The sequence below is a fragment of the Oryza brachyantha genome, chromosome 2, assembly GCF_000231095.2.
Source record: "Oryza brachyantha chromosome 2, ObraRS2, whole genome shotgun sequence".
Lineage (NCBI taxonomy): Eukaryota > Viridiplantae > Streptophyta > Magnoliopsida > Poales > Poaceae > Oryza > Oryza brachyantha.
The window spans coordinates 25,912,346-25,939,424 of record NC_023164.2 but is presented as its reverse complement, the minus strand read 5'-3'; the positions used below and the strand labels follow the sequence as shown (position 1 = coordinate 25,939,424).

Here is a 27,079-nt window from a genome sequence, read left to right as displayed (position 1 = left end):
TATGTTATGACATAGATATATCATACACTAATCTATTTGTATGACATAAAAAAGTACTCCCTCCGTTCCCTCCATCCCTAAATGTTTGACGCCGTTGATTTATTTATACACATTTGACTGCTCGTCTTATTAAAAAAATTTACATAATTATTAATTTTATATCATTTGATTTATTATTATATATACTTTTATGGATATATATAACTTTACACATGTTACCAAAGAATTTAAATAAAACGAATAGTCAAACATATGTAAAAAGTCAACGGCATCAAATATTTAGGGATGGAGGTAGTATATCACTTTGAGGGTTTAAAAGAGTTTGGCAAATAAATTATGGTGTAGTTCAGTTGTAAAATCAAAAAGTAAAATGATTAAAAAAAAGTCAATAGAAACGCTCTTCTCATGTTTGTTTGTGCATCTTTAACTGTCTGTACTATTTAAAAATGTTTATTACTGGTACATTTCTAGACTAAGTTTCAGTCTAACATAGCTGTCTCGACGTACCATCCATGGTTATCGGAATAGAACAAAGAAGCAAAAGCAAACCATTAACCCGCAGAAGAAATATGGCGTTCCTTACTCACCATTTTTGGTACACTTTTAAATGTTTATTTATAGTACATTTTTTGACCAAGTTTGAGACGATACCAGAGCCGTCTCAATGTACCTTCCATGCAAGAGAAAAAAATGACCCAGTTAATCCGGCGGAGAAATATGTCACTTCGTACTCCCATTTCTTTTTCCATAAATGAAGGGGATCATTGTGGCATACTTATAAAAAAATAATTTATGAATAAAATTTATACATACATATTCTTTGCGATCTAAAAAAACTAAAAAATAAACTGCAACAAGAAAACCCTAAAATCAACTCCAAATTTAAAGTTAAAAATTCAAATTTTGGATTATAAGTATAAACAAAAACGAAAAGACGAGGGTGGACCAAAATCTGGCAAATGTGCACGAAAGAAACAAGGTTTGACCTGGTGCAAAGAAGGAAAAATGACCCTCAATAGCTTTTGATCCTCCACTATATGCTTTGCGTACAGTTTCTGTCAGCAGAGCTTTCCTCCCATGCATTTCATTTCACAGGTTCATGGCGAACAAGACAGGGACCAGCCACTTTGGAGCATCCTTGCCGTGGCTGCCATCCTGCATTATTTGTGGCGCCCACGCACACCAAATGGCCGACCTGTTACCTCGTTGTATTAGCCGCATAAGCCAGCACCATTCATCGACATGACAGATGACACATGATGACAAACACTGCGAAAACAAAAATACGTGATCAAAAATCTTACACGACAAACCACCCAATTCTAAGTAGTTACAGAAACATGGATAGGAGGGGGAAAAAGAAAAACTTGGGTTCATACCAGAACCTGGAATTTAAGTTGGAGAAAGTTTGCCTTTTTATCGGCATCTGTCTTGAGTGAGTGGGCAAATGTGATTGGGATCCAAAGAGAGCATTGGTGATTAAGACTGTGTGATGTGATGCTAGAGAATGCACACGATTGCCCTGTTGCTGTTGCTGTTGCTCTCCTTTCACCATTTGCAGTGCGATCCTGAATTCCTGATCCTGTAATTGCCATCCTTCTGGCATCTCAAATCCTTTTTAAACAAGAGTAGGTCATTAACCTAATTGCTTTTGCCAGATATCATACTGTTGAAGCTGAATCCAATGCAAGATTCTTTTTGGAGAAGCTTTCTGTAAATTTATGCACTGTAAACGTAAACTGAACCTTCAAGAAAAAAAAAAAACAAGAGACAAAGGTCTCAGGTCTGATGGAGACTTCTTTAGGTGATGATTTAATATTGGAGCAGCTGGGTCGAGGCTAAATAGGATACGGTTAATGTTAGGTGTTCCAGATACCCAAGTGCTCTTGTTTGGTCGGATATGGAATTCAATATCCATGCATATGTTTGGTTTGCCAAGTGATCTTTACAAGGCAAGATGTGTATATCCTTTCGAAATGTTTATTCCCCTTTAGTACACCGCCAGAATGTGAAAGCAAATGCGCCATATTCAAAGCCTGATCAGATAGGAACGCTCACCACAGTTGGATTCATGTACATCATCAGATCAACTACCTTTCGCTTCACCTTTTCTGTAGCAGCGATTATCTCTTGGCAAGCTATTTCCTTGTCTTCATGCTACCCAGTAGCAATGTGATGTTGGATCACTGGTCACTCCAGATTTAGTATGTTGTTATAGCATCTAATAATTTAAACAAGAAATCCACCATTTCACAGAAATATATACAGTACCTTTAATTATACCGCAAGTGGATGCAAACACGGTTGGCCTGATGTTGGGGGCCAGGCATTGCGACATAGTTGATCTATCGTGAAGGTGACATAACTGAATTTCTTTCAGCTGTAAAATCAGGAGCACTATTCACCTTGATGGGATACACGGATCTTGTCAGAATCAAGGTGCTTGCAGAATGTGCTGTTTCCCTTGTTCAACTGATGTTCAAACTTGCATGTTTCCTACTTGATGGAGCCTAATGGAAACAAAGGATGACGCCACCAATAGAACTGCATATTTCATGAAAAAAGACAAACAGAAAAACTAGGTAAAATAAAGGCAGACTCTGAGCCAGTCACCTGCAATTTTCATATTTTGCACTTGTCTATCCACAACCAAAGATAGCACCTCTATTTATTTATCTGTACTCTTGGTTTGTTTGGCATTTTCTTTCTGGCGCTAAGCACAAGAGTAGAGGAATAGTATACCAAAGCTAATAAACTTACATTGGATTCGTGCCCTTCATCTTGTGCAAGCAGTTCTGCATATCTGTAAAGGTTAAGTAACACCAAAGCAATAGAACCGTAGAATTGGTAAACCACCATCAATGATGGTATGCTGGAAGCAATATGTATGCACAAGATTGATTTTTAGATAATAAGATCCATCATCAGAATTTTGTATAGATCAGTTTAGTTCTTAAGACATCAAATAATCAGCAGATTTTTATTCCACTTTAGAACAAAATAAATGTTTATTCCACTTTAGAGTAAAATAAATGCTGTAAAGACCAGGCATATATGTAGTAACCACCTGGTGGGTGGGGATGATCAGGCTCTGGGGAGCAAGCCCAAAATAGGCTTGGCCCAGCCAGCCAAAGTTGCATCAGTCTATCCTTTTTAAAACTAATAGTCAGCTTATTTTTGTGAGAACATGTTCGATGTTCCCATCCTATCCAAAGACCACTGGGCTGATCTAACCCAATTAAGAATACATGATCAGGCTAGTCAATAGAGCTTAAAAAATGTTTCTTTTCTTCTTCTGTTTATACGTGATGATTTACTACAGGAATGAGTTCTTTCCTGATTAGTAGCCTACCTTACCTTCATTGAGTGCTCAAGCTTCATAGCCTTCCTTTTATTTTACTATTTCTATCTAGTCACAGCAATTAATGGCATCATAAGTATGCTAAAACCCTTAAAGTTTAATCTTCATCATAAGTTGATATAAGTAAATGCTAATAATAACTAATTGATATTGCTATCCACTGATCCACTCACAGCAAACTGCAATACAGGAAGGGAAAGAAAACAATTCTGTTTCATGGTGGTAAACCGGTCATCATTGTATTCATCTAAGCTTCACTATGAAAAATTCCTAGGCTATGGAAAGTAAAGGAATTACCAATGAATAAAAGTAACTGGCAATGATCATCACCAACAAGGATAATATGAATAGTTAATAGAAGCCAGGAGTGCTGAGATTTTTCTCAAACTGTAGTGCACTTCAAAGGGTAAGACGAACTGGTCGGTAACCAGTAAGCACACTTAAAAAATAAACATGTACACAAATTAGCACTTCACACAAATGCAATACAGTTTTTGTCATAGTAAATGGCATATATATGCTTAAATAGTAAATTCTATCCATAGTAGCAGGATGAATATGGGAGTAAGCACACTTGAACATTAATGAAACATGGCAAGACCTCAAGTAGAAAATAAATGCTAACTCGTGCTTATAAGAGTAAACTTTATGCACATCTGTGAGCTTAACTGCTTAAAGTCATACAGTTTGGGATATTGATCCAAATCTAACAGCAATGTCTTTCAACTGGGAGAAAAGAGCTATTCTACAAAATTGGGAAAGGGAAGACTGCTATTTATATCACAAACCGTGTGCAAGAATCAATGATATTGAACAACAATACAACAAGGCATCAAGTATGCTGAAATTCGTGTGCCTGTACCCCATCAAGCAGACGACGGATCTTTAAAATGGTGCATGTATGCAAAACTCAGACAAAGTTCCTGATCGCGCTTATCACCCCAGCCACCCCATCCTTTGAAGCCAGCCTGATACCCCTCCTGCCTCTGAATGATGTGTACTGGCCAGTTAGCTTTGATGTTAGGGACCTTATCAATGGCATCTAATTGTACTGCCGCATCGCCATTATCCACACAGACATTGCTCGCGCCTTGGCCTTGGTGCAGGCCGCACTTGCCAAAATGCGCAGCGCTCCTCCTAGGTCCCCTCAGACTGTAAACAGGAGATCCAAATGATGGATACACGGTTGCCCACATCGTTATATCCCAATTGTACTCATCGAATGTGCAAAATTGCTTAGCTTTGGCATGAATCTTCCTCCACACTGTCCTGTTGAATGCATAGCCAATGTTACCCATCTTCTCAGCGATCAAGCTCTCCCAACCTTCGCCTTTCGCCTTGACATCGGATGGTGCCAAGTTTATAGCATAGCACTGGGGGCACTTCCTTGGCTTCAAGTCGACAAGCAGCTGCGCATTCCGGTACGCATTGGGAAAGATGTAATGGTCCTCCTCGATGAAGAGGATGTGGCCATCGAAGTCCCTAGTCTCCTCCAGCCCATCCCACACGGTGTTCATCATCCACCACCAGTGGTGCTTGAGCGACACAATTCTGGGCGAGCGATGGTTGCCGTACTGGTCGGGGTCACCATGGCAGTGCTTCTCGGTCGCCTTGTCCTTGCCCTGGCAGTCGCCGGAGGAGACGCCGGGGAAGGCGTCCGGGAAGAGGTGCGGCGAGTAGGGCGCGAAGATCTGCTTCACCTGGCAGAAGGTGATAGCCTGCACGATCTTGTCCATCTCGGGGAAGTAGCCGTCGTGGCTGACGATGAGCAGCGCCTCCCCGATGCCGTCGACGCGGGAGAGGCTGTCGACGACGAGGCGGAGGTAGCGCGGGCGGTTGTGGACGTAGAGCACGACCTTGAGGTGGCCCTCGGGGAGGCGCGGGAAGCGGTCGGCGTTGCGCGGCGGCAGCGCGTTCCGCTGCGAGAGCGAGAGGGAGAGCGCGCTCTGGCGCGGCAGCCGCGGGGTGAAGTCCGGGTCGAGCAGGATCTTCCGCTGCGCGATGGTGTGGTTGCCGTTGCCGCCGCCTCCTGCAGCGGCGCGGGCCACGGGCGGGACGAAGTCGTGGCGGCTGGCTCGGAGGAGGCCGGTCAGCGCGAGGACGGCGAGCATGACCACTAGGAGGAGCGGCGCCGCGCGGGAGCGTAGGCGAGCGCGGTGGTGGGAGTTGCCGGTGGCCATGGTGCGTCGGCGGCGAGACCCTCGTCGGCGGCGGATCTCGAGCCGCGCGGTTGTTGTGCTGCTGCCTGCTTCTCGATTAGGCCGGCGAAGGCGAAGAAGAGAGACTTTTCCTCCCTCGCCTTCTTCGCCTTTTTAGTTTTTACTGTGACCTTTTGCTTTGCCCTCTCTTTCTGCTTCAAATCCAAACTCTTTTTTTTACCTGGATTTCAAATTCAAACTCATTTTTATCTGAACTTGAAATTCGAATTCGTTTTGAGACGAACCTAAGGGGTTATTCGGGACAAGAGGCTAAAGTTTTTAGTCTCACGAATTAGTACAAGATTATAGATGTGTTTTATTAATAATCTATATTTACTATTTATAACACGTGTACAAACATCCGACGTAACATGAGTTCTAAGTTTAAAATTGACCGTGGAAAAAATTGGTTAAATCAGTTGCTTTCGTTTCCTGCCGTGCAGTCCCAGTCCGGGGGTAATAGGCAAAATCGGAGTGACCGATCGGTGAATGAAATTACTAAAGTGACGTGATGGCGATTTCCGCCACTACACAAGTCTTGCTTTGACTAGAGAGGTTGTGCAAACAAGACGGTTAGAGTCGTAATTAACCAACTAACTAATCATTTGTTGGCGTCGCGCCTGGCCTTCCCTTGAATCAGTTTAGCTGCAGCATCGGCATCGCGTTCGCAAAACTGGACAATTAACGGAGCCGCCGCCGTCGCGTGGGCCTTCGTCTTCGGTTCATGGGCCTGGATAATAGCAGCCCATTTCGTTCGTTTGCGATTGGGCCGTCCACGCGTTGTCACGGTTCTCGTCTTTTTGTTTCTAATTTATAAACTGAAATTTAAATTTTTAATAATTTTAGTGTTTTTATTGAATGTCATTTTTCAGACTTGATTTTAAAATCAATAAAAGTATGTATATAAAATTTTATTTCTAAATTATTTTTATTTATAAATATATCGTTTTTCCCACGAGGGACGGCCGGTGAGCACATCGTTTTTTTCTTATTCGCGCGACTGCGACGCCGGACCTGCATGCGGTGTTGTACATGTCATCATATTTGATTGGGTTTTTAAGAAAAAAAACAAACTTTATATTTATAAATAAATAATAATTTATAAATAAAACTTTTATATACGTGTTCTTTATGATTTAAAAGCTAAAACTGAAAAACAAAATTTAGTGAAAAAAATTAAAATCAACTTTAAATTTAAAATTTAAATCTTGCCTTATGAGTATAAGAGCAGGTACAATAGTATGCTATAAGCCAGCTATAAACATATCTTAAAGAGATAAGAGGGGAGAGAGAAGAGAGGTGGACTATTAATTTGTAGCCAGCTACCCACGGGATCCAAGACAACACGGGATCCAAGACAGAATATGTATATGACATGTGAAACCATGTATTGATGTTTTGTAGCTAACTGTTGTATGTATTGGTTACTAGATTGACTATATATAAATTGGAGCTAAAAGTTGAATATACTACTTGAACTTGCTCTAAACGGAAGTGAAAAGGGGGTGAGAGTTTGTTGGCTTGTTGCAGCTATTTTGACAAAAAAAAAAATGCTGGCAATCAACGACCCTTCAACTCCAGTAATCTGTACTCCACAGTACTAGTGCAGTAGTGTGGTTTTTTGAATAGTGACAAACGTGGGATCACACACAAAACAGGCCTACAGCAAATCCAGCAAACACGGGCTGATGATTGGTGAATGGCGGCTGGATCATCTACAGAATAACTTCATTTTTTTAGATAATAGAATAACTTCATCGTTTGTTTCACCGCTAACTAGTGTTGTGGTCTTGTGGAAAACGGAAATATGGATCATTAATAATTGGAATTATATGAAAAGTTAGCATTTGTATTAATATATGTATATGCATTCAGATTAATTACTATTTGTTTTGGAGGTCCAATATTATACAAAAGGGATATGTTTTGATACTATTATTAATTTTAGCCACCATAAAGAAAGTATCGTGGCGCATGAGGGTTACAATTCCCACCGAATAGTAATAAGTTTAGTTTATTCTTTTAATAGATAAAACATAAATAAAATTTGTAATAAAATATAAAATGATTGTAAATATAGTCACAGCTCACAAATATAAACATAATTAGCTGCCTGTGATATAAATGTCAAACATCGCAATAGAAAATGTACTAGTCTAGACTAGGTAGGAATGGGTGGATTTTTATAATATACGGATTATGCGGAAGATTAAATAGAAAATCAGATATAAAGTTATAGTTCATAGGCAAAAAATAATGACTACATCACAAATACTTGGCCATTTTCCTACCATCACCGATTAACAACCGAATTAATGACCGAGTCGGTCGTTTTACACAACAATTCGGTTATAATGCCATGTGGCCGGTTACTTCTCGTGCTGCTGCTAAGAAAATGCACCAATGCGAACGGGGTATTTAACGTTTTGCCATTGACATAGTAATAAGTTAGGCACCAATGAGAACGAGACATTTAATATTTTGCCATTAGCATAGTAACAAGTTTACAGATTTGTCATCTCGTGTCTATAACATCTGGGTCATGCTCATATGTCATAGACATATTGATTAAATGTCCTATATATGAGTGGCAAATAGTTACTTATTCTAATGGAAACTCACAGCTTGTCGGAGCATTATCGATTACATTACGTATGCTATAGTCTTATAAAAAGGAAATAACCAAATTTCTTACATGCAAGTTTTCATGATATTATAAATGTGTAACTTTTTTTTTCTGTTCAAACAAACAAAAAACTATGTGTAAAATATTCGACTGTTTTTTGGGTTAAAAACTTTCAAACGTAATTATAGTGTAGTTATAGTGTATTTACACTATACTATGACTATAGTGTGGTTACAATGTACTAACTTATATATAAATTGCATGTGAGTAACCAAAGTTTTGACCATAGCTTTGCGTTTTTATTCTTCTTTACAAGCACGAATCTCCGCGCGCAACTGATTGCCGAAAAATCGTAATTTTGCTTAAAAAACCGTGACAATTTTCTTAGCAATCCGAAAAACAATGGGAGTTAGTCCCTTTAACTTCGGAAAATAAATCCAAAAAAACATTTAAAGTATTGACCTTTTTATGGGGGAAAATATAACAAATGTTGTTGACAACACTTAATTTTAAGAAATATCATCGATAAGTGTGAGTTCTGTAAAAATCTCATCGTACAAACGAAATTGTCTAAAAAATATCATCGTCCTTATCAATATTTTTCCGTTAATTGCTATAGTATGAACGATGTATTTAACGGCAGCTATGTAGGGAACCCTAACGATAATGACATTTCTTAGAAAAATTCGTTTTTTAGACTTAAAATTTTGTCAATGACATTTTTTAGATTTTATCTTTTTATGTGCCTTATCTTTTCAATTTTGATTATGGTTATAAATCAAAACTTAATTATCAAAATTAAAGTTGGAGCTGGTATGGGGGTTTTATCGTAGCATAATTTTTAATCTTTGCTTTTATATTACTAAAAACACATATATGAAACTTTTATTTATAATCTATTTTTCGTTTGTAAATATATTGTTTTGCTTTTTTCAAAAAAAAAGCTAAAAGGAGTACAATGGAAGAACTACTTTCCCATTTACCAACAAATAAATTAAACTACCCACAACATGTATAGGCTTCGTTTGCCCACTGGTCAATAGTCATCTTCGTGTGTCAAGCAAAACAATTGGCGGTAATACAATTGTTTTCAGCCTAATGACCATTGGAACATGGGCAAACCATAGACCTTGACTATGCAACAAACTGACACATTCAATCACGACAAAGACGTTCAAGATCTGAGAAGTAGAAGCAGCATTTTTAATCTTAAGTGAACTCAGGGTTACAAAAGGACGGTAGCATATGCAATCGGCAAAAAATGTTCACACCAAGAATAGAAGTGAGGGTTCAACTTGTACTTCAAATATTTTTCTAGTGTTTTATTGTGCCAATAACACGTATCTCTTCTATTTAAAATCATAGTCGTCGGTCCTCTCATCATCCTATGCAACGCCAAAACAAACGTGCTAAAAAACCAGGAAAAAAAATCAAGTCGTTTCTCTAAGAAAATCATTTCTTTTCTTCTCTTCAGGCGTTTGCAATCCATCGTTAGTTTTATGGATCTATTGTAATCCATGGTTACATTACTAGCATGTAGTAAAAAAAAGTACTCCTAAAATTGCACGGGTTTTTGGCATAGTAATAAACCAAAACAACCTATCTGAAAAGTATTACTGCCATAATAATTATACTCTATTTGTTCTAAATATAAATATTTTTAGTTTATTTAGTAAATATTAAGGTCGTGTCAAAAGATGCATTTTAGTTACTCCAATGATCAGCATTTTGAATTTTGAATGGTTTAGGTTTTCTTTCTAAAACCCTAATTGACCAGGAAATCATTGATATGATAGGAAACATAGGAATTGTTGCAGAATATAATTTCCACATATTCTTATATTTAAACGAATGGAACACTTATTTTGTATTAAGAAATATACTATATTTTCATATAAATCTAGCTAGCGAAACATAAAAGACACTTGACAATGTATAAACCCAAAGTAAATATAAAACTGATACCACTTCCCAACATGCTTCAAACCAAAAAAAAAAAACAGAACAGAAAATAAAAAGCAACTGGTTTTGCACTGATCGCACGGAAGAGCAAGTAGGGGACCGGGTTTGACGCAACACCGACACACCGAAGGGTGTTTTTTTTTCAAAGAATCCAAACCAAATGAAAATAATTTATATATAAGTTTTTATATGTGTATTTTTATCCATCAAAAAACTAACACTGAAAATAAAAATATATAATCAAACTTTAAATTAAATTTAAGATTAAAAATTTAAATTTTGATTTATGACCGTAATCAGGAAGAGATGATTGGAAAGCCTTCGTTCGTCCATGGCGAAACCGAGAGGAGCATCGCGACGTATAAACCCACTTCTCCCCTCCATTCCCCATTTCCCCACCCGTCCCCAGATCTAGCTCCTCCGCCACCGACACCCGTCTCCGGCGAGCCCCCTCGCCGGAGAACCGCCTCCCTCACTAACCCTAAAGCCCCCCTTCTCATTCACCTGCCGGATCCGCCCTCAGATCCAGATCCATGGCCCGCCTCCTCTTCTTCGTCGTCGTCGCCGCGGCGGCGGCGTTGCTCTCCGCGACGGGAGCGCAGGGGTTCTACCTGCCGGGGAGCTACCCGCACAAGTACAACCCCGGCGAGCCGCTGAACGTGAAGGTGAACTCCCTCACCTCCATCGACACCGAGATCCCCTACAGCTACTACAGCCTCCCGTTCTGCGCCCCGCTCGAGGGCGTCAAGGACAGCGCCGAGAACCTCGGCGAGCTCCTCATGGGCGACCGCATCGAGAACTCGCCCTACCGCTTCAAGATGTACACCAACGAGTCCGACGTCTTCCTCTGCCGCTCCCCGCCGCTCGCCTCCGACGCCTTCGCCCTCCTCAAGAAGCGCGTCGACGAGATGTACCAGGTCAACCTCATCCTCGACAACCTCCCCGCCATCCGCTACACCAAGAAGGACGACTACTTCCTCCGCTGGACCGGCTACCCCGTCGGCATCCGCGTCGGCGTCGACTACTACGTCTTCAACCACCTCCAGTTCACCGTCCTCGTCCACAAGTACGAGGAGGCCAATGTGGCCCGCGTCATGGGCACCGGCGACGCCTCCGACGGCTTCCCTTCCGGCGGCAAGGACGGCGCCGCTGGCTCGTCTGGCTGGATGGTTGTCGGCTTCGAGGTCGTGCCTTGCAGCATCAAGCACAGCCCGGACGACGTCAAGGCGCTCAAGATGTATGGCAAATTCCCAAGAAGCATCAAGTGCGATCCGACCACCGTGTCCATGAGCATCAAGGAGAATGAGCCGATCGTGTACACCTACGAGGTTTCGTTCGTGGAGAGCGATATCAAGTGGCCCTCGAGGTGGGACGCCTACCTCAAGATGGAGGGGGCCAAGGTGCACTGGTTCTCCATCCTCAACTCGCTCATGGTGATCGCTTTCCTTGCGGGCATTGTGTTTGTCATATTGCTGAGGACCGTGAGGCGTGATCTGACGAGGTATGAGGAGCTTGACAGTGAAGCGCAGGCACAGATGAACGAGGAGCTGTCTGGGTGGAAGCTCGTGGTCAGCGATGTTTTCCGCGCGCCAAGCAACCCAATGCTGCTCTGTGTTATGGTTGGGGATGGTGTTCAGATCCTTGGGATGGCAGTGGTGACCATTCTGTTTGCCGCACTTGGGTTCATGTCCCCGGCTTCCCGCGGCACCCTGATCACAGGAATGCTGTTCTTCTATCTGGTTCTTGGAATTCTGGCAGGATATGCTGGTGTTCGTGTGTGGAAGACAATCAAGTGCGGGGATCATACAGGGTGGATGGCTGTTTCATGGAGGGTAGCTTGCTTCTTCCCTGGCATTGCGTTCCTGATCCTTACCACTCTGAACTTCCTGTTGTGGGGAAGCCAAAGCACCGGGGCCATCCCTTTCTCATTGTTTGTCATATTGATTCTGCTCTGGTTCTGTATCTCTGTGCCACTTACTCTTGTAGGTGGACTCCTCGGTGCCAAGGCACCGCACATCGAGTACCCCGTGCGCACTAACCAGATCCCTCGTGAAATCCCTCCTCAGAAGTACCCATCCTGGTTGCTCGTTCTTGGGGCTGGCACACTGCCCTTTGGTACCCTGTTCATCGAGCTATTCTTCATTATGTCTAGCATATGGATGGGGCGCGTGTACTATGTCTTTGGGTTCCTCTTCATCGTCTTGTTGCTCCTGGTCATCGTCTGCGCCGAGGTTTCCCTTGTTCTGACCTACATGCACCTCTGTGTCGAGGATTGGAAATGGTGGTGGAAATCATTCTTCTCATCTGGATCTGTTGCGATCTACATTTTCCTGTACTCGATCAACTATCTTGTTTTTGACCTTAAAAGCTTGAGTGGACCTGTGTCGGCGACCCTCTACCTCGGCTACTCACTCTTCATGGTTATTGCTATTATGCTGGCTACTGGAACAGTGGGGTTCATTTCATCATTCTGCTTCGTCCACTACCTTTTCTCGTCCGTGAAAGCAGATTAAGTTCCTCCCTGTGAAGAGTGTATTGCTCAAATGAGAGGTGAGGATAGTGGACATCAAAAAGTTTGTAGTCACAAAATCTTAGCTCATGTCATCTTTTGGTATACAAAGGCTGAATAACTATTGTAAGGTTTACTAGGATTGATCAATGGGTTTTATGAAGGAATGTGCTAGCAGCTTGCACGATGTACTAGAATGAATTGGTTTATTCACATTTTGAATCATTTTAGTTGCTCCTTCTGCTGCCATTTATATGTTTAAGATGTAAGCTTAGTACCGCTATCTGTTGCAATTTGTGTTCGGTGCCATTTCCTTAGAATGTTAGATCAATTTTTTTGGCATGGTGGCAGAATTGTGATGGTTTGATGTAGTTGCTACACAAATATAGTGAGTATACCTATGTTTCTTTGTTCCAGAACTGCTTTATTAAAGGAAGAAACTCTCCTTATTTTGTACTGTAAGGAGTAGTAATAACTAATAATGTTCATGTTTTGCATCCGACATAGTGACATCTACACTTAACATGCCTTTCAACAGTGGTAAGTAGTAGATGCTTACATATGGCCCTATGTTATAAATTAGATGATTCAGCTATGATATTTGACATCTCAGCATAATATTCCATTGATTATGTTGCTTTATTTCTCCTTTTCTTTTTTTACAATCATTGCCTGGTGGTTGCAACTGTCTCATTCCAGCTTGCTTTTCCATTTATAATTTGTAGTTGGATCAACCATTTTCTTCAGCCTTGGCAAGCCAATTACTAAATTGAACTAATTTTCGTAAGGCAACATCGGCTTTAAAAAGCCGAGTAAACCCACTTTTTGCCCAACTTAAAGATTGTGAAGTGATGCCGAAACCGAAATCAATTGCTATAAAGCCTGGAACCTTGTGTTATGCCTTGCTGGTGTATGGTTTGATCTTTGCTGGTTTCAGTTCTTCCTTTGTCATAGGCTCCCATTTTGCCTTTTTGGTAGAAAAAGGAAATAAAACGCTTTATTTCCAAATAAAATAATTTGAAAGTAAAACTTCTACATACGTATATATAATCGATTGAAAAGCAAATGCTGTAAAATAATCTACAATAAAAAAACCATGAATTAAACTAAAATTTAAATATTGGCTTATAAACAGATACATAAGCGAAACGATTGAGCCTATCATCATTTCTTTTTCACTTATGCTTATGTTTATAAGTCAAAATTTAAATTTTCAACATTAAATTTTAGAGTTGATTTTAGATCCGTGAGATTATATGACAAAAATTTTATTTATAAATTATTTTTCGTTCATAAATATGCTAACAATCGCCACCAATATATTTTTGACGGGGACTCAGAGAGTTATAGATAAACCAGAGGCGGTCCATGTAAATTTCTCCGTCTGCATTGAAGATTATATAACGGCATACTATACTTTTCTGGCGTCCTTGGTGTCCTGCGATGTCGTCATTTGGTTGTTGGCATTGTTAATGCAACGAGACGCTCTCTCGCGAGTCCATGAACAAAAGCATCGAGTGATTCGTCTGCTTCGTGCTGGACCCGGTGAAATCCAAAAAAGTAAAAAAAAAAAATCAGCGCAACTTGCAAATGATCGCAATTCCCTATCTTTTTTTTTCACAATGATGTATCGTAGGAGTAATTCGTAAGGATGCCTACCTTGCTCTGCTAGGTTCGTCCGTCAAACGCTTCAGCGTTGACTTGGCTTTTTGACCGAAGCACGGATCCGTGCCGTCGGTCGTAGTTGGACCAATTGGTAAGCCACCATAGTTTACCATGCTGCAAGGTGACCATCGTTGGACCAATTGATGAGGCGAAACTATATATTTATAAAGAAAAAATAATTTTTATATAAATTTTTATATAAATGTTCTTAATAATTTAAAAGCAAAAAATAAAAAATAAACCACGATGAATTCTAATTAAAATGTTAAACTTCAGCTTATAAATATAAGCTGAAAAAACTATTACTGTCAAATGAGAGACCCCCAGATATCCAGGTAATGATAATTTCTGCCGAACACATCAGCTCATCCGGTCATCTCGTCTCCCCCACGCTGCATCTCTCGTCTCTCATGTGGCTACGAAACTTCGGGGTGTTTAGATTGAGAAAAATTTTAGGAAAAGTGTCACGTTAAATATTTGACCGAATGTCGGAACGGGCTTTCGGGCACGAACGAAAAAACGAATTTTACGGTTAGCCTAGAAATCGCGAGACGAATCTTTTAAGTCTAATTAATCCGCCATTAACGGCGGATTAACACATATTGGTTACTGGCACTTGATTAGACTAATTAGGCTTAAAATATCTTTTAAGTCTCAAGATTGATCTATAACTATGCAATTAGTTTTTTGATTCATTTATATTTAATGTTTTATTTAGATGTCAAAACATCATCGATGTGATGTTTTTAGAAAAAAAAAATAGGAACAGGCCGAAGACGAAAGGGTGCGAGGGCGAGTGCCACGTCAAAACAACGTCGCGAGTCTGCAACCACACGCTGCCGGCCAAGAGAGATTGGCGGCTATCTTCAACGTTCCAGCACCTTCCGGCCCCGGTGGCCGGCTGGCGCACGGCGGGTGTATTGCCGACCTCAGGTTGAGCAGTCAATTTCGAATTTGCAAAGGATTGGTTATTTGGCTTTTTCGCGTAATATTTGCAAGCCTAAAAAGTAAACAGAAAAATAAACTTTAAAATTAACTCTAAATTTAAGATTAAAATTTAAATTTCGCTTAACCAGTTTAACGTAAACAGGACCGAAAAGATTGGGCAGAGGTATTTTATCAGGCCTGCAAACGAGTTCAGTGCCGAACAATAATAGATCACATTGAAGAATTGTTCAGATTTAAAGCATCTGTATTGGATTAAAATCAAGATGCGGCTGCACATCAATTTGCAAGTTCAGTTCAGAATTTAGGATTGGGCGCACGTTGTTATAGTAATCCGCCGACCAGGTTGCGTACCGGAAAAAGAATTTAAGCACGAAACGATTACCACAGCAACAAGCAAAGTTGCCAACCGATTGGTAGCAACAAAAACTTGGGCGAAACTTCACCCGAAACCTATGGTGGCATAACAAATTTTAGGTAGTTCCCGTGTTTTGAAGGCGATTGTGAAGCAAACCTCGCCGAGAACCAAACGATAAGATTAGATTGCCACAGTACCAGGAAACAAGACACCCAATAGCAACTAGTTATGTATTTCATCACAAGGACCTGATACATAAAATGATTATGCTAGACAAAGATCATAAGATATATCTTACAGATGACACTGACCATACCACCCAACCTAATTATTACTGAATACTGATGAATATATCTCTTGCTTATGACACTGGACATAACACCTAACATATAACTTAATATGAAACTATTAGTACTAGTTTTTCACTCTCACCAACCACAAATCAGACTGCCAAACCAAATCACCCATCAATTATTCAGCTAACCAAACCTTTTTTACTCCTAACTGCTGTACTATCAGAGATAAGCAACACCAGCCAGCCTAATTCCCCACGAACTAAACCCAATTTCCCCAACCAAAACACCACCTAGAAGGAGCAAACCCTAACACAAACGCATGCACTAATCAACCTACTGCTGGTCGCCGCCGTAGAAGCAAACCCATCCACCACCAAGGAAGCAACTTGTTTGAGACCTAACCACCACCAAATCCAACCACCGGCCGGAGTTCCCCCAAACTCTCCCCTCTGAAAAAATACCGGGGGAGTTTGATCGGAACGGCGCCGGGATCTGATCCGGACAAGCTTTCGATCGGATCGAAACCACCATGCTATCAATTCATCAAGGGAAGAAAAGGAGTAGACTGAGAGGAGGAGCGCGCATAGGGTCACGGCTCCGGACAAGACGGCGGTATGGGCCGTCAAGGGAGCTCGCCGATGCGGAGGAGGCAGCGGAGGCCGCGGGTAGCCTCGGCCTCCGCGCGCATGATGAAGGCGGGGAAGGGGAGGGAGCTCGGCTCCGGCGAGGCCGAGGAGAAAGCCGGGCCGGCGTAGCCTGCTGCGTTGGGCACGGACTTGCTCTTGGTCGGCACGGCAGCCGGATGCTGCTGCTTCGATCTGGTTGCACGATGAACCTTCTGGTCAACGGGCGGGGCTTGCGCCACGACCGGAACACGGGGTATCCGCTGGTCAACCGGAGCGGCTTGCACCGCAGCCGGGGTGCGGGAGACAACCGGAGCGGCTTGCGCCGCAACCGGGGCAGGCGACGGCGCCGGCGCCGGCGCCGGTGGCTCCTCGCCGCGCTTGAGGATCCTGATCTCCCCCATCACAAGCTTCTGCTTGGGCAACTCCTTCGTAGGAGACCCCTGCTTCCGTGCCGCCGCCGGCCTCGCCGGCGGGGACCGACGACCCTGTGCAACCGTCGCCGTCGTGGCCTTAGGGGGCGGTGACGCCACCCTCGCCGTCTTAACAACCGGCGAACTCACCACCGCCATCTTCGTGGGCGGCGACCCGGTCACCGAACCGGCCGCCGGCTTGGTGTGCCTCCTCCGCCGAGGCTTCGACGCCGGAGAAACGCTGAACGCCTCCAGATGCATCCGGTTGTCCAGCACGTCGTGGGATCTGAGCACCGCCGCTGTCGCCATGGCAGATCGCCAGAGTTTCACCGGAGAATTCGAGAGAGAGAGTAGAATCCGCCGCGGCGAGCGAAGCGAGACCTAACCCTAACAAGAGGAGACGAAGAGATTGGGATTTGGGGGAGGAGAGAGAGAGAGAGCAATGGAAGCAAACGCCTCGCCAAGACGCGTCTTTTATAATCGAAGCGGATGAGTACGAGTATCATTTCCTTTTAAAAAAATAGATTAGAATATTACTTTTGGGATTATTAATATTATTATTAGTGTTACTTATTTTCTTTTTAGGAAAAAAAACACTGGACTTGTCGGGTGTTGGGGGAGGCGGAGATCTTTTATTCTGCGTGGGCGCGCGAGCGCCGTCGGATGCAGGATGCCTTTACACGGACGGCTGGATCTGGCTGCCGGGTCTACGCGGTGGTGGGCCCCGAGCGGCACCGCTCGCCTTTGTTGGGTGGGCCCGGCTCCGGTGACGACCGACATGGGCGGCTCAATTATTGGCAAGATTATGCTCCTGCCCTCGATTTTTCGGTAGAATTTCAGGCCATGCCATCGATAATACTACGTCCATCCCCAGATGATTTCAATTTTTAGACGATTTTCTTTGTTCCAAAAGTATTTTATCTTTTTTTCAAATTTCTTGTTTTAGTATTTAGTGATTTAAAAAAGTAAGAAACATGTATTAGGTTTGAACAAGTAAATGATAGGAAGGAGGTAGACTAAAAATAAACTTTATTTGGATGGAGGGAATATGGAACCGCGGGGTATAGATTATTTGGAAGGAGAAAATAAATTAAAGGACACTAACAAAGCAATAATAATATTCATTAAATGAACATAAAAAATGATATGCAAAATAAAATTAGGTGCCGTGGGAGCCGCGTTAGTGGGGTGGTGGTGGGCCAAACGACAGCTGTATGCTGTCGTTCCGGCGGCCTGCAACGCAAGGCGGTTTCGCTCCCAAGGTGGGGCCCACCCGGCGCGTCGCTATCATTAGTCACTCCCCCCACCATTAGTTAGTATTAATTAATTCCGCCCTTACCTCTACTACTCGTGTTCGGCCGGACGACAAGTTAACTTAACCACGTTTTCTTTTCTGTGTGCACGCTTTTCAAACTAATTTTGGAAAGTTATTTTTAAAAAATCATATTAATCTATTTTATATTTTTTTAATAATTAATAATTAATTGATCATATACTAATCTATTACTATGTTTTCTGTGCCAGATAAGTTAACTTACTCACCTCTAACGAACGCAGCCTAAGAATGTACTGCTGCTTCATCTCATAATAACTTTATTTTTCGTTTTTTTCGTGCCCAACGTTTAACCATTTATTTTATTTAAAAAATTTATATAAAAATTTAAAAAAATTAGTCACATATAAAATACTATTCATGTTTTATCATCTAGTAAGAATAAAAATATTAATCGTAAAAACATTTCAAATAAGCCAACGAGTCAAAACATTATATAAAAAACTGAAAATGATCTTATACGGTACGGGGTAGTATCTGATATCACCACCAACAAACCATCTTATAAATAAATTAATAAAGTCAGGTATGGTCTCTCTCATGAAAAATAGTTTATTATTTTTTTTCTTTTTTCCATTTATATGACAAAATTATCATCAATAGATTGTGAGAGTAGAATTTGAATTGTTGTATGCCCTTTCTTTCCTCCGTATTTGCTTGTAAAGAATGAGATAATAAACGCCTTTATAACGGGCACTAGTCATTCGCATAATTTCCGATTCGTGATATCCTCTCCTCGGCTCCTCCTCGCCTTCTCGGATACCGCGCAACAACTCGTCGCCATACGCGGGAGCTGGGTCCCACCGGTCAGCACCCCCGAGGGGAGAGAAGGTGGCGAGGCTTTTTCCTCTCCTTTTTTTTTTCTCTCACACCTTTGGCGACCATTCGCACACGCAGAGTGTGTGGGGTCCAGATGTTAACTCCGGGGCCCACCTGTCATATTATGGGTGCGAAAGGGGAGGAGAGGGGAGATGCATCGTGTTCAATGCATCAGCTTTTGGTGAGGAAAGGAAAAGGAAAGGGGCAGCGACACGTAAGGCTGCAAGGGAAGTAACGATGCCGACCTGGGAGCGGCCTCACGTGCACCGCATGACCCAAACGTGCCTGGGACTTGGGAGGAAGACGACGTTTTCTTCTTTTCTTTTTGGCCCATTTCGACGATTTTTGTGCAGCCTTTAACTTTAATTTTTGTACTCAAGTTGAAATCCTCAGTTCCTCACATGGAACTCTGGGAGAGGAGGACTGGAGCTGACCCAAAGTCGTGTTGACTAGAGCAAGTCGCCGCCGTGCGGGCTGTCACGCGAGTTTGTGGTTCTGCTTTGGCTCGTCTATTATCTCTATTCTAAAATTTAATTGAGATTAAGGCTAAAAAATATCATATTATTTTAAATAAATAAGAAATGGAGGAAGGTGAATAATAAATAATAGTAACATTAGAAGGCTTTTGAACGATAACGTGAAGGATAGAATGAGTATCAATGTTTTACATGTTTATATTTTGATAAAAGTTTAAATCCTAAAAATACTTATATTTTTAAACGGAAGAATTACTACTTTGGTCTCATAAGGGCTTTGATAGTCATCATTTGGCTTTTCGAGAGAAAATGAAATGATATACTTATAAACAAAAAATATTTACATTTATTAATGTGTTCTTAATGATCTAAAAGCAAATGCTAAAAATAAAATACGATGAAAAAAAATTCAAAATCAACTCTAAATTTAAATTTTGATTTATAACCATAAGCAAAAGCGAAAATACTAGGATACTCATTTTTAGCATCCTCAATTGTCCCAAAGATACTTCATTTATTGAGTAATTGTTCGATTTTTGTATTAGAGTTTGGTGAAGTTATGAACAAATGCTTTCAAATTTGATTTGAAAAGTTAGGGGACAAGTGTACTTTAGTTTTCGTGGATTTATATTGATTTGTATGAGGCGAGCTACAGATGAAGTATTTTTAGAATATAGAGAGTACCAATATTATCTTGACACATGAAACATAACTTTTTGACATAAATTTGAGCATTCATCTTATTCAAATAATTTATGTAAATATATAAATATCAGTTATAATTAAAATATATTTAGTGTTAAATCCAATCATAATAAGATAAACAATAAGTTTTTTTAAGAAAAATAAATAGTCAAACGTAAAGGCAAAAGATCAAATTCATCGTATTAAAATATGAAGGAGGGGTATAAATTCCCCGGCCCAAATCGATGGGTGGCCGTTGTACTTACCTGTCATAAACAACACATCAGCATCCAGCAATGACCATATAGAATTATCTTCAAGAATGAAGCAATGAGCATATATATAAGAATAAACCATGCATGCCAAGTAAAAATGGATTTAGTGTGGCTTATTGTTGGTCTTATTATTCAATTTGGTATTACAAGATTCTAATATATGAGCTAGTGTAGATTAAGGAAAATATATGCGAGTTCGTAGTACTGCGAAAATAACTGTCCAAATTACGTACTGCCGGACATACAATCCTGGCTGAGAACTCAAGCTGGAAGGACACAAAAAATCCCAGCATTTTTAAGGATCAACCACAATAGCAGTGACCTGAGTCCTCGTCTAACTGACATTATGGAAGGAATCGATGATGGCGTCGGCCAGGTACTCGCATTTAGCCAGGGACAATCCAGCCAAAGAAATTCTCCCATCCTTCGTCATGTATATGTGCCATTTATCTGTCATATTGTCACTCTGCAAATACAATCAAATAAAATTAATTCTACTCCTGCATTATACATGGAGAGATCGCTCAAATGGAAGTGACATTGTGAAAATCTAAAGGATGTCACCTGAGTTTTGTTCAAGCCCGTGTAGGAGAACATGCCTATCTGCCTCAGAATGAAGGACCAGTCCTTGCCGCTGTTGTCCTTTGCAGACAAGCTATCATAGAGCTTCTGTCTTACATTCTTGATACGCCCAGCCATCTCTTCCATCTCCTGCTTCCATTCACCAAACATGGTTGGATCCCCAACAACGTTGGCAACTATCCTAGCACCATGAATAGGGGGATTTGAGTACATGGGCCGCGCCAATCGTTTCAGCTGGCTCTTCACCCTGCAAGGAACGGAATTTCAGATGAAAAAAGCTTTCCAGTGTCACAGTAATAGCATTATTTTGTACTGATTCGTACAAAGCTAGCAACCATTGCATACATAAGTTTGTTACTTAATAATCTTGACCATGAAACAGTAGTAACATGCAATAGTTTCTAGTTTCAGCTCTCAGTTCAGAATTGCTAGGTGAGGGAGGATGGCAAAGGAAGACATGGCATAGTATGGCGTTCTTGTACATGGCATGTACCTTGCATGGAAGCTGTATATAGTACACGATAAGCAAGGAGGGAAGGAAAAGCAAGCAAAAATTTATCTATGTTTCTTGATCAAAAACAGCTATGGTGGTTGCATTGGTTTCTTTGTCCAAACTGGACTTTATATAATTTATATTCTCATCAAGTTAGTAAAATCAAACTTGCTTTTTATGTGTGTCCAAGTTGAACTAGTGCCAGTCAAATACGATCCCATGTTACAAATCTTAGTTTGTATTTGTGTGGTCCTAGGACGTGTGTTATGTGTCTGCGTAGGCTTATATAAAAACCAAGTAAATGACAGATGTTTTTTCCATGTACCATGTGTTCATGAGATTTTTCATGCTGAGTTTGTATGGATGAAGTGAATGAGAATCATGGTTCTTATGTCACACACGTTGAATCAAGGTTGCCAACCTTTTGCCTCGTGGCTGAATACAGCTTGCAGAGATCAGGCTATATTTATTAATTTGATTTAAAACTAATTCGCAATATCCACCTTGTCAGTGGAGTTTTGTTTATGGTTAACAGCAAATTCAGTCCCTTGCCTGTTGTAGGCGGTAGTTTTTTTTCCCAGGGATAACACTAGTATCTACTGGTCTCTACATAACACTGATTTCAAAGGATTTACAACAGATTATTCCCTGGGCGAAATGTACTTAGACATCTATCTCAGACATAGATTACCATGAAAATCAAGTTGCTTTGCACATCAATAAGAGGCTGATCCATATAACTTACTAAGCACAATAATCCATTATTAGCATTTGCTGCGATAACTGCATAGAAAGGAAACAATTTGGATAGAGAGGCAATCGTTCAGTTAAAATATTACCTGTCTGCAACTTCAGGTGTTGAGCAGACAACATTTATTGCTCCAATTCTTTCTGAATATAGACCAAGGTTTTTACTATAAGACTGTGCAACGAACACTTCCAGACCCCGTTTAACAAAAAGCCTGACAGATGATGCATCTTCATCAAGGCTTCCACTGGCAAAACCCTAGAAAGAAATCTTTGCTAGTCAGTAAGAGACATCATTTTAATGCATAGAAAAACGAAATAATAAAGTGAGAACATTTCACCTGATATGCAACATCAAAGAAAGGCATGTGTTTTTTCTCCTGAATGACATCTGCAATTTTCTCCCATTGTTCCGGAGTTGGGTCTATTCCAGTTGGGTTGTGAGCGCAGCCATGCAGCAGAACAAAAGATCCATCTGGGGCAGCCTATTGGAAACACAAATTAATATCAGTATATCACAAACAAATACTCAGCGCATAGCAAACAGTAATACATAACAATAGTAAACAGAAAAGTGGCAATTAAAAATAGTAAACAGAAAAGTGACAGGTGCAGATTTCTATGATGGATGCATGACAATTTGAATAACAGAGTTCTGCTAAAGCAATGTTTGAGCGAAAAATAGCACATGCAAATAACAGTATAGAATATTAATGAAGTTGTCGGTAAGGACATGCAAGCACCTGTATGTCAGCTATCATTCCCTCAAAATCCAATCCAACAGTCTTGGGATCATAATAACGGTACTCTGACCAAGGTACCCTTGCATCATTAAAAATGTTCTTATGATTGCCTGTAAGAATATAGATTGGAGTTCAGAGTTTGCCAACGAGACACTTACTATGAAAAATGAAATTCCAATGCTCAAGGATTAAGCATTAAATCATCAAAAATAGTTGCATACACACCCCAAGTGGGAGATGATATCAGTACTTTTGCTTCAGGGAAATATCTTTGTATAAATGCTGCAGCAAGGCGCAGTGACCCAGTCCCGGAGAGAGATTGTAGAGTAGCAACCTACAGAACGAACTGTCATTAGATGATGTTTACTAAAAACAAGGACACGCCTCAGTGCACAGTCCATATTACATACCCGTCCTTGCTTAAGTACTGGATTATCAGCACCAAACAATAGTTCTGCAGTTGCTTTGTTAAATGCAGCTAAGCCTTCGATTGGCAGATACTGCCCAAAAAACCATAAACCGGCCATCAACTTTCAGAAACAGAAATGAAGAAAACTATCCAAAAACAATTCCTAATAAGTTATATGATCCAGCTAACTGAATTGTACTGGAAAATACACCATACCTCCTTGTTTTCTCCTTTCTCCAACATAAGAGTTTCAGCCTACAACATGAAACAATAGTGTGTCACGGTAGGAAAATGAGTTATATTATGGAAATATGTGTAGATTGTTAAGCTTACCTTCTTGACCACGTTGAGGACATAGGGCTGTAGCTCTTCTGTTCTATAAGCACCAACACCAAGGTTGAGCTTCAGATCACTTGTATCTGCTTTGAATGCTTCTGAAACCCCGAGAATCGGGTCTGGAGGGGCCATCGGCACTATTTCAAAACGAGAGACGTCGACTGCAAGGGCCATCATGACACGTCCAAAGTTCTGCAACAGAATAGCAATGGAAGGATGTTAATCCAAAGCACAACCATATGTGGAAGCTTTTACATGGGATAAAACTTGACACATTCAATTCCAGATTTCCGTTACAGGATCAAGCACCATGCTTTTCGAATGAATATCATCAAACAATTTTATTAGCAGCTTCATATTTGGTCATGCTTCAGCAGCTGCATGTTCTCAAGTCTTAATCGATGCGGCTATGTCTATGCCATTTCAATTATATTTTCCTTATTTGTCACAAAACATTAAGAGCGGTTCTCAAAAGCATCCATGTTTTGGCTGTTTAGCAAGAGCTCCAAGACCAAAAGCAGAGGTAGCATAGACAAAACCGGATAACCTCCTGAATCCTAAACCACTATTATTACTTGAAAAAGTTACAGCTAGTCGTTGATGATGAAACCATTCACAAACAAAACCAGAATTGCTAATCAAGGGGAAGAAACTATCACTATTCAATCGAAGATAGGATTATATAAAAAGCACACTTGGCCATCTCAATATCTCGTACTACTACCACATAACCAAAACAAGCCATCAACTCAGCTGTGAGATCTAATCAAGCTAGAGGCAGCAATCATAATCCAAGCAGGCAATCAATCACCTTCCTCGTGATCCCCATGCGGCAGCCAGTCCTCGCCTCGCTCTTCCCTCCTCCTCCTCCCAACAACTGCGCACACCAACGAAACCTCAACGTAAGTCGTAGAAAAAAAATCCGAAGCCCGAATCAAGGAAGGAAACCAACACAGCAGAGAGAGACGAGACGAGACGAGTAAGCAGAGCCAAAAGAGGAGGCATGTGATGTAACCCGTGCCTTGGAGCGCGCGGCCAGGGCGGAAGCCGCCGGCGAGGAGGAGACGGCGAAGGGAGCGGAGGCCATCTCCGGCGGGAGCAGCGGCCGCGGGGGATGCAGTGGGAGGAGTGCAGTGTGGAGATCGAGGAGGAGGAGGAGGAGGGCGGCGGATCAAGCGGAGAAGGGGGAGGAGAGCGGGTGGATGGTGATGGCCTTGGAGTCTCCGTCACAGCTGCGGGCCGCGGGTGGAGTGGAGTTGGACGGGTCTCGCGTGATGGCTTCCTCCGCCCATCAGATTCCTGCGAAATTCACAATCGGTGGGCATTTCTTCTTGTGAGCTCAGCCTCTTCGAGTTGGACCCAGGCCGCCCGATCATGTACCGGGTCAAGCTGGATTATATTGGAATCAGGGAGCATCTCCAATGATCTGTTCAAATCGTATTTTTAAAATATCTATTTAGCAAATTACTAAAAAAAAATAGAGAATCAGAATTATCTTTCACTACAACAGCATCTCTATTACACTCTCTAATCCAAACACAACAAGAAGAGAAAGTGGTGGGTCCCACGATTGAGTCTTTCATTTGGCAATCCAAGCAGACCGGCCAAATTTGGCTAGTAAGAAAAACAATTTGGCAAGTGAAATGACTTGGTCATCCGGTAAAAGATGTTGTTGGATGATATTTTTTTGCTCATAATTGTTAAATTTTAGCTTGCGGAGTGAGGTAGAGGGATTGTTGGAGATGCTCCGGAAACCTACAAATAGCCTAGAATTTATGAATGGCGTGAGAAAGTCTGGCTCGGTCCGAGAAAGCCTGGGTGCCAGGTTGAACCCGGACTTTGTTTTTTCCGTTGATTGTTGGGTTCGGACTTTTGTTGCTTACTCAAAAGAAAAAAAAATCTAACCAATGTCATTGACAAACACTTAATTCTAATAAATATCATTTGCGGGTGCAAGTTATACGAAGTATCATCGTATGGATGAATTTGTATAAGAAATATCATCATTATTAGGGTTTCGTCAGCATTTCTCTATTAAATGCTATAGCATGAATAGTGCGTTTTGATGGAAAATGAACGGAACGTTAACGACGATGTCATTTATCAGACAAATCGTTTGTACAATGATATTTCGTAGTACTCACACTCGTTAGTGGTATTTTTTAGACTTAGATGTTTGACAATGATATTTTTTAGATTCTCTCTAATCAAAACCCATTTGGAAAGGAGGATTTAATAAAAATAATACAGTGGTAGGAAAACACGTCGTAAGAATTTTTTGATGTCTAAGTGGATAAATTTTTTTCTATATTTTCTCATTACAACTTAAAGGAAAAAATAACTTTGATTTTTCTTATACTTTATTTCTACAAAATGAATGGATTTTATACTAATTAGTACTCACGAATCCAATCAGTTGTTTTGTCCAAACCGAATAGGCAATGTTAGAGAAAAGTATAATAGGAGACTATAAGTTGGCTATAAGCTGATGTGGAGTAAAGAGGTAATGAAATAGAAGTGAGATTGACTCTCATGCAAGAGCCAGCTATATACCAACTCTAAAAAATGCATTAAATGCAAAGGCAAGAGAAAGAAATATGAGATAAAAATTATAACCAACCTTATAGCCAATCTATTATATGTGTTGACTATAATATAAACTTATAGCTCGTAAGTTGGCTTTACTATTAAATTTGCTCTTACCAAAGTATAAGGTTATCTTCTGCCACCTATCAAAAAATAATTTATTTTTAGCTTCTATGGTTTGTCCAATCAAATTTTATTTTCTAAATAATTATTATATTAGAGTGTGACAAGTATGGAACACTGATTTATCTTATATCTTAGGTTGTCTCCTCTTATCGGTCTTCTCTTTTTTTTTTGCAAAAGAAAATCTATATAGAAGTTGACTATATCATATCTGTAAACTAAAAATTTTAACTTTAGTAGATAAATTTATTAGTTATACCATAAAATATCTATCATATTATCTTTTATTTTCAGAAAAAAAACACAGTCTATATATCACACCCATCCAACCGCGCCAAAACCTCCGCCTGTTTCCCGCCAAATTTCCTCCCCTATTACTCTCTTCCCGCCACTTCTCCGGCGCATTCGCCCCCCCCCCCCCCCCCCCCGCCGCCGCGCCACCCCCGTGTCTCTCCCTCCCTTCGCCGCCGCAGCCATGTCGGGTTGGGACGAGGGCGCCGTCTTCTACAGCGACCAG

General features: G+C 41.0%; 4 protein-coding genes across 4 annotated transcripts; 1 reads left to right on the top strand and 3 right to left on the bottom strand.

Moving 5' to 3' along the window:
* Positions 1 to 3,968: 3,968 nt before the first annotated feature.
* Positions 3,969 to 5,628, bottom strand: LOC102702352 (alpha-1,6-mannosyl-glycoprotein 2-beta-N-acetylglucosaminyltransferase). The gene has a single exon (XM_015833494.2). The coding sequence runs from the start codon at positions 5,539 to 5,541 to the stop codon at positions 4,228 to 4,230; it is 1,314 nt and encodes a 437-aa protein (XP_015688980.1). The 5' UTR covers positions 5,542 to 5,628; the 3' UTR covers positions 3,969 to 4,227.
* A 4,870-nt stretch (positions 5,629 to 10,498) lies between these two features.
* On the top strand, positions 10,499 to 13,113 carry LOC102702072 (transmembrane 9 superfamily member 11-like). Its single transcript, XM_015833959.2, has one exon. The coding sequence runs from the start codon at positions 10,681 to 10,683 to the stop codon at positions 12,658 to 12,660; it is 1,980 nt and encodes a 659-aa protein (XP_015689445.2). The 5' UTR covers positions 10,499 to 10,680; the 3' UTR covers positions 12,661 to 13,113.
* Positions 13,114 to 15,873: 2,760 nt separating this feature from the next.
* On the bottom strand, positions 15,874 to 17,413 carry LOC102701793 (transcriptional regulatory protein AlgP-like). Its single transcript, XM_006647993.3, has one exon. It carries the CDS (start codon positions 17,263 to 17,265, stop codon positions 16,543 to 16,545), a length of 723 nt encoding a protein of 240 aa, XP_006648056.1. The 5' UTR covers positions 17,266 to 17,413; the 3' UTR covers positions 15,874 to 16,542.
* Positions 17,414 to 20,641: 3,228 nt separating this feature from the next.
* Positions 20,642 to 25,164, bottom strand: LOC102701516 (aspartate aminotransferase, chloroplastic). The gene is made up of 11 exons (XM_006647992.2): positions 24,875 to 25,164; positions 24,665 to 24,730; positions 23,851 to 24,045; positions 23,734 to 23,772; positions 23,519 to 23,608; positions 23,334 to 23,442; positions 23,109 to 23,218; positions 22,707 to 22,850; positions 22,458 to 22,624; positions 21,108 to 21,372; positions 20,642 to 21,009 (listed from the first exon to the last, which is right to left on the bottom strand). Exons 1-11 carry the CDS (start codon positions 24,938 to 24,940, stop codon positions 20,878 to 20,880), a joined length of 1,383 nt encoding a protein of 460 aa, XP_006648055.2. The 5' UTR covers positions 24,941 to 25,164; the 3' UTR covers positions 20,642 to 20,877.
* Between the last annotated feature and the right edge of the window lie 1,915 nt (positions 25,165 to 27,079).

Excerpts from the sequence above, each read along its gene's own strand:
- LOC102702352 (XM_015833494.2), bottom strand. The coding sequence starts at position 5,541 with ATGGCCACCGGCAACTCCCACCACCGCGCTCGCCTACGCTCCCGCGCG.
- LOC102702072 (XM_015833959.2), top strand. The coding sequence starts at position 10,681 with ATGGCCCGCCTCCTCTTCTTCGTCGTCGTCGCCGCGGCGGCGGCGTTG.
- LOC102701793 (XM_006647993.3), bottom strand. The coding sequence starts at position 17,265 with ATGGCGACAGCGGCGGTGCTCAGATCCCACGACGTGCTGGACAACCGG.
- LOC102701516 (XM_006647992.2), bottom strand. The coding sequence starts at position 24,940 with ATGGCCTCCGCTCCCTTCGCCGTCTCCTCCTCGCCGGCGGCTTCCGCC. Across the intron at positions 24,046-24,664 it reads GCATGGGGATCACGAGGAAG|AACTTTGGACGTGTCATGAT; the intron begins GTGATTGATTGC and ends ATTCTGTTGCAG. Across the intron at positions 21,010-21,107 it reads CGGGCTTGAACAAAACTCAG|AGTGACAATATGACAGATAA; the intron begins GTGACATCCTTT and ends TTGTATTTGCAG.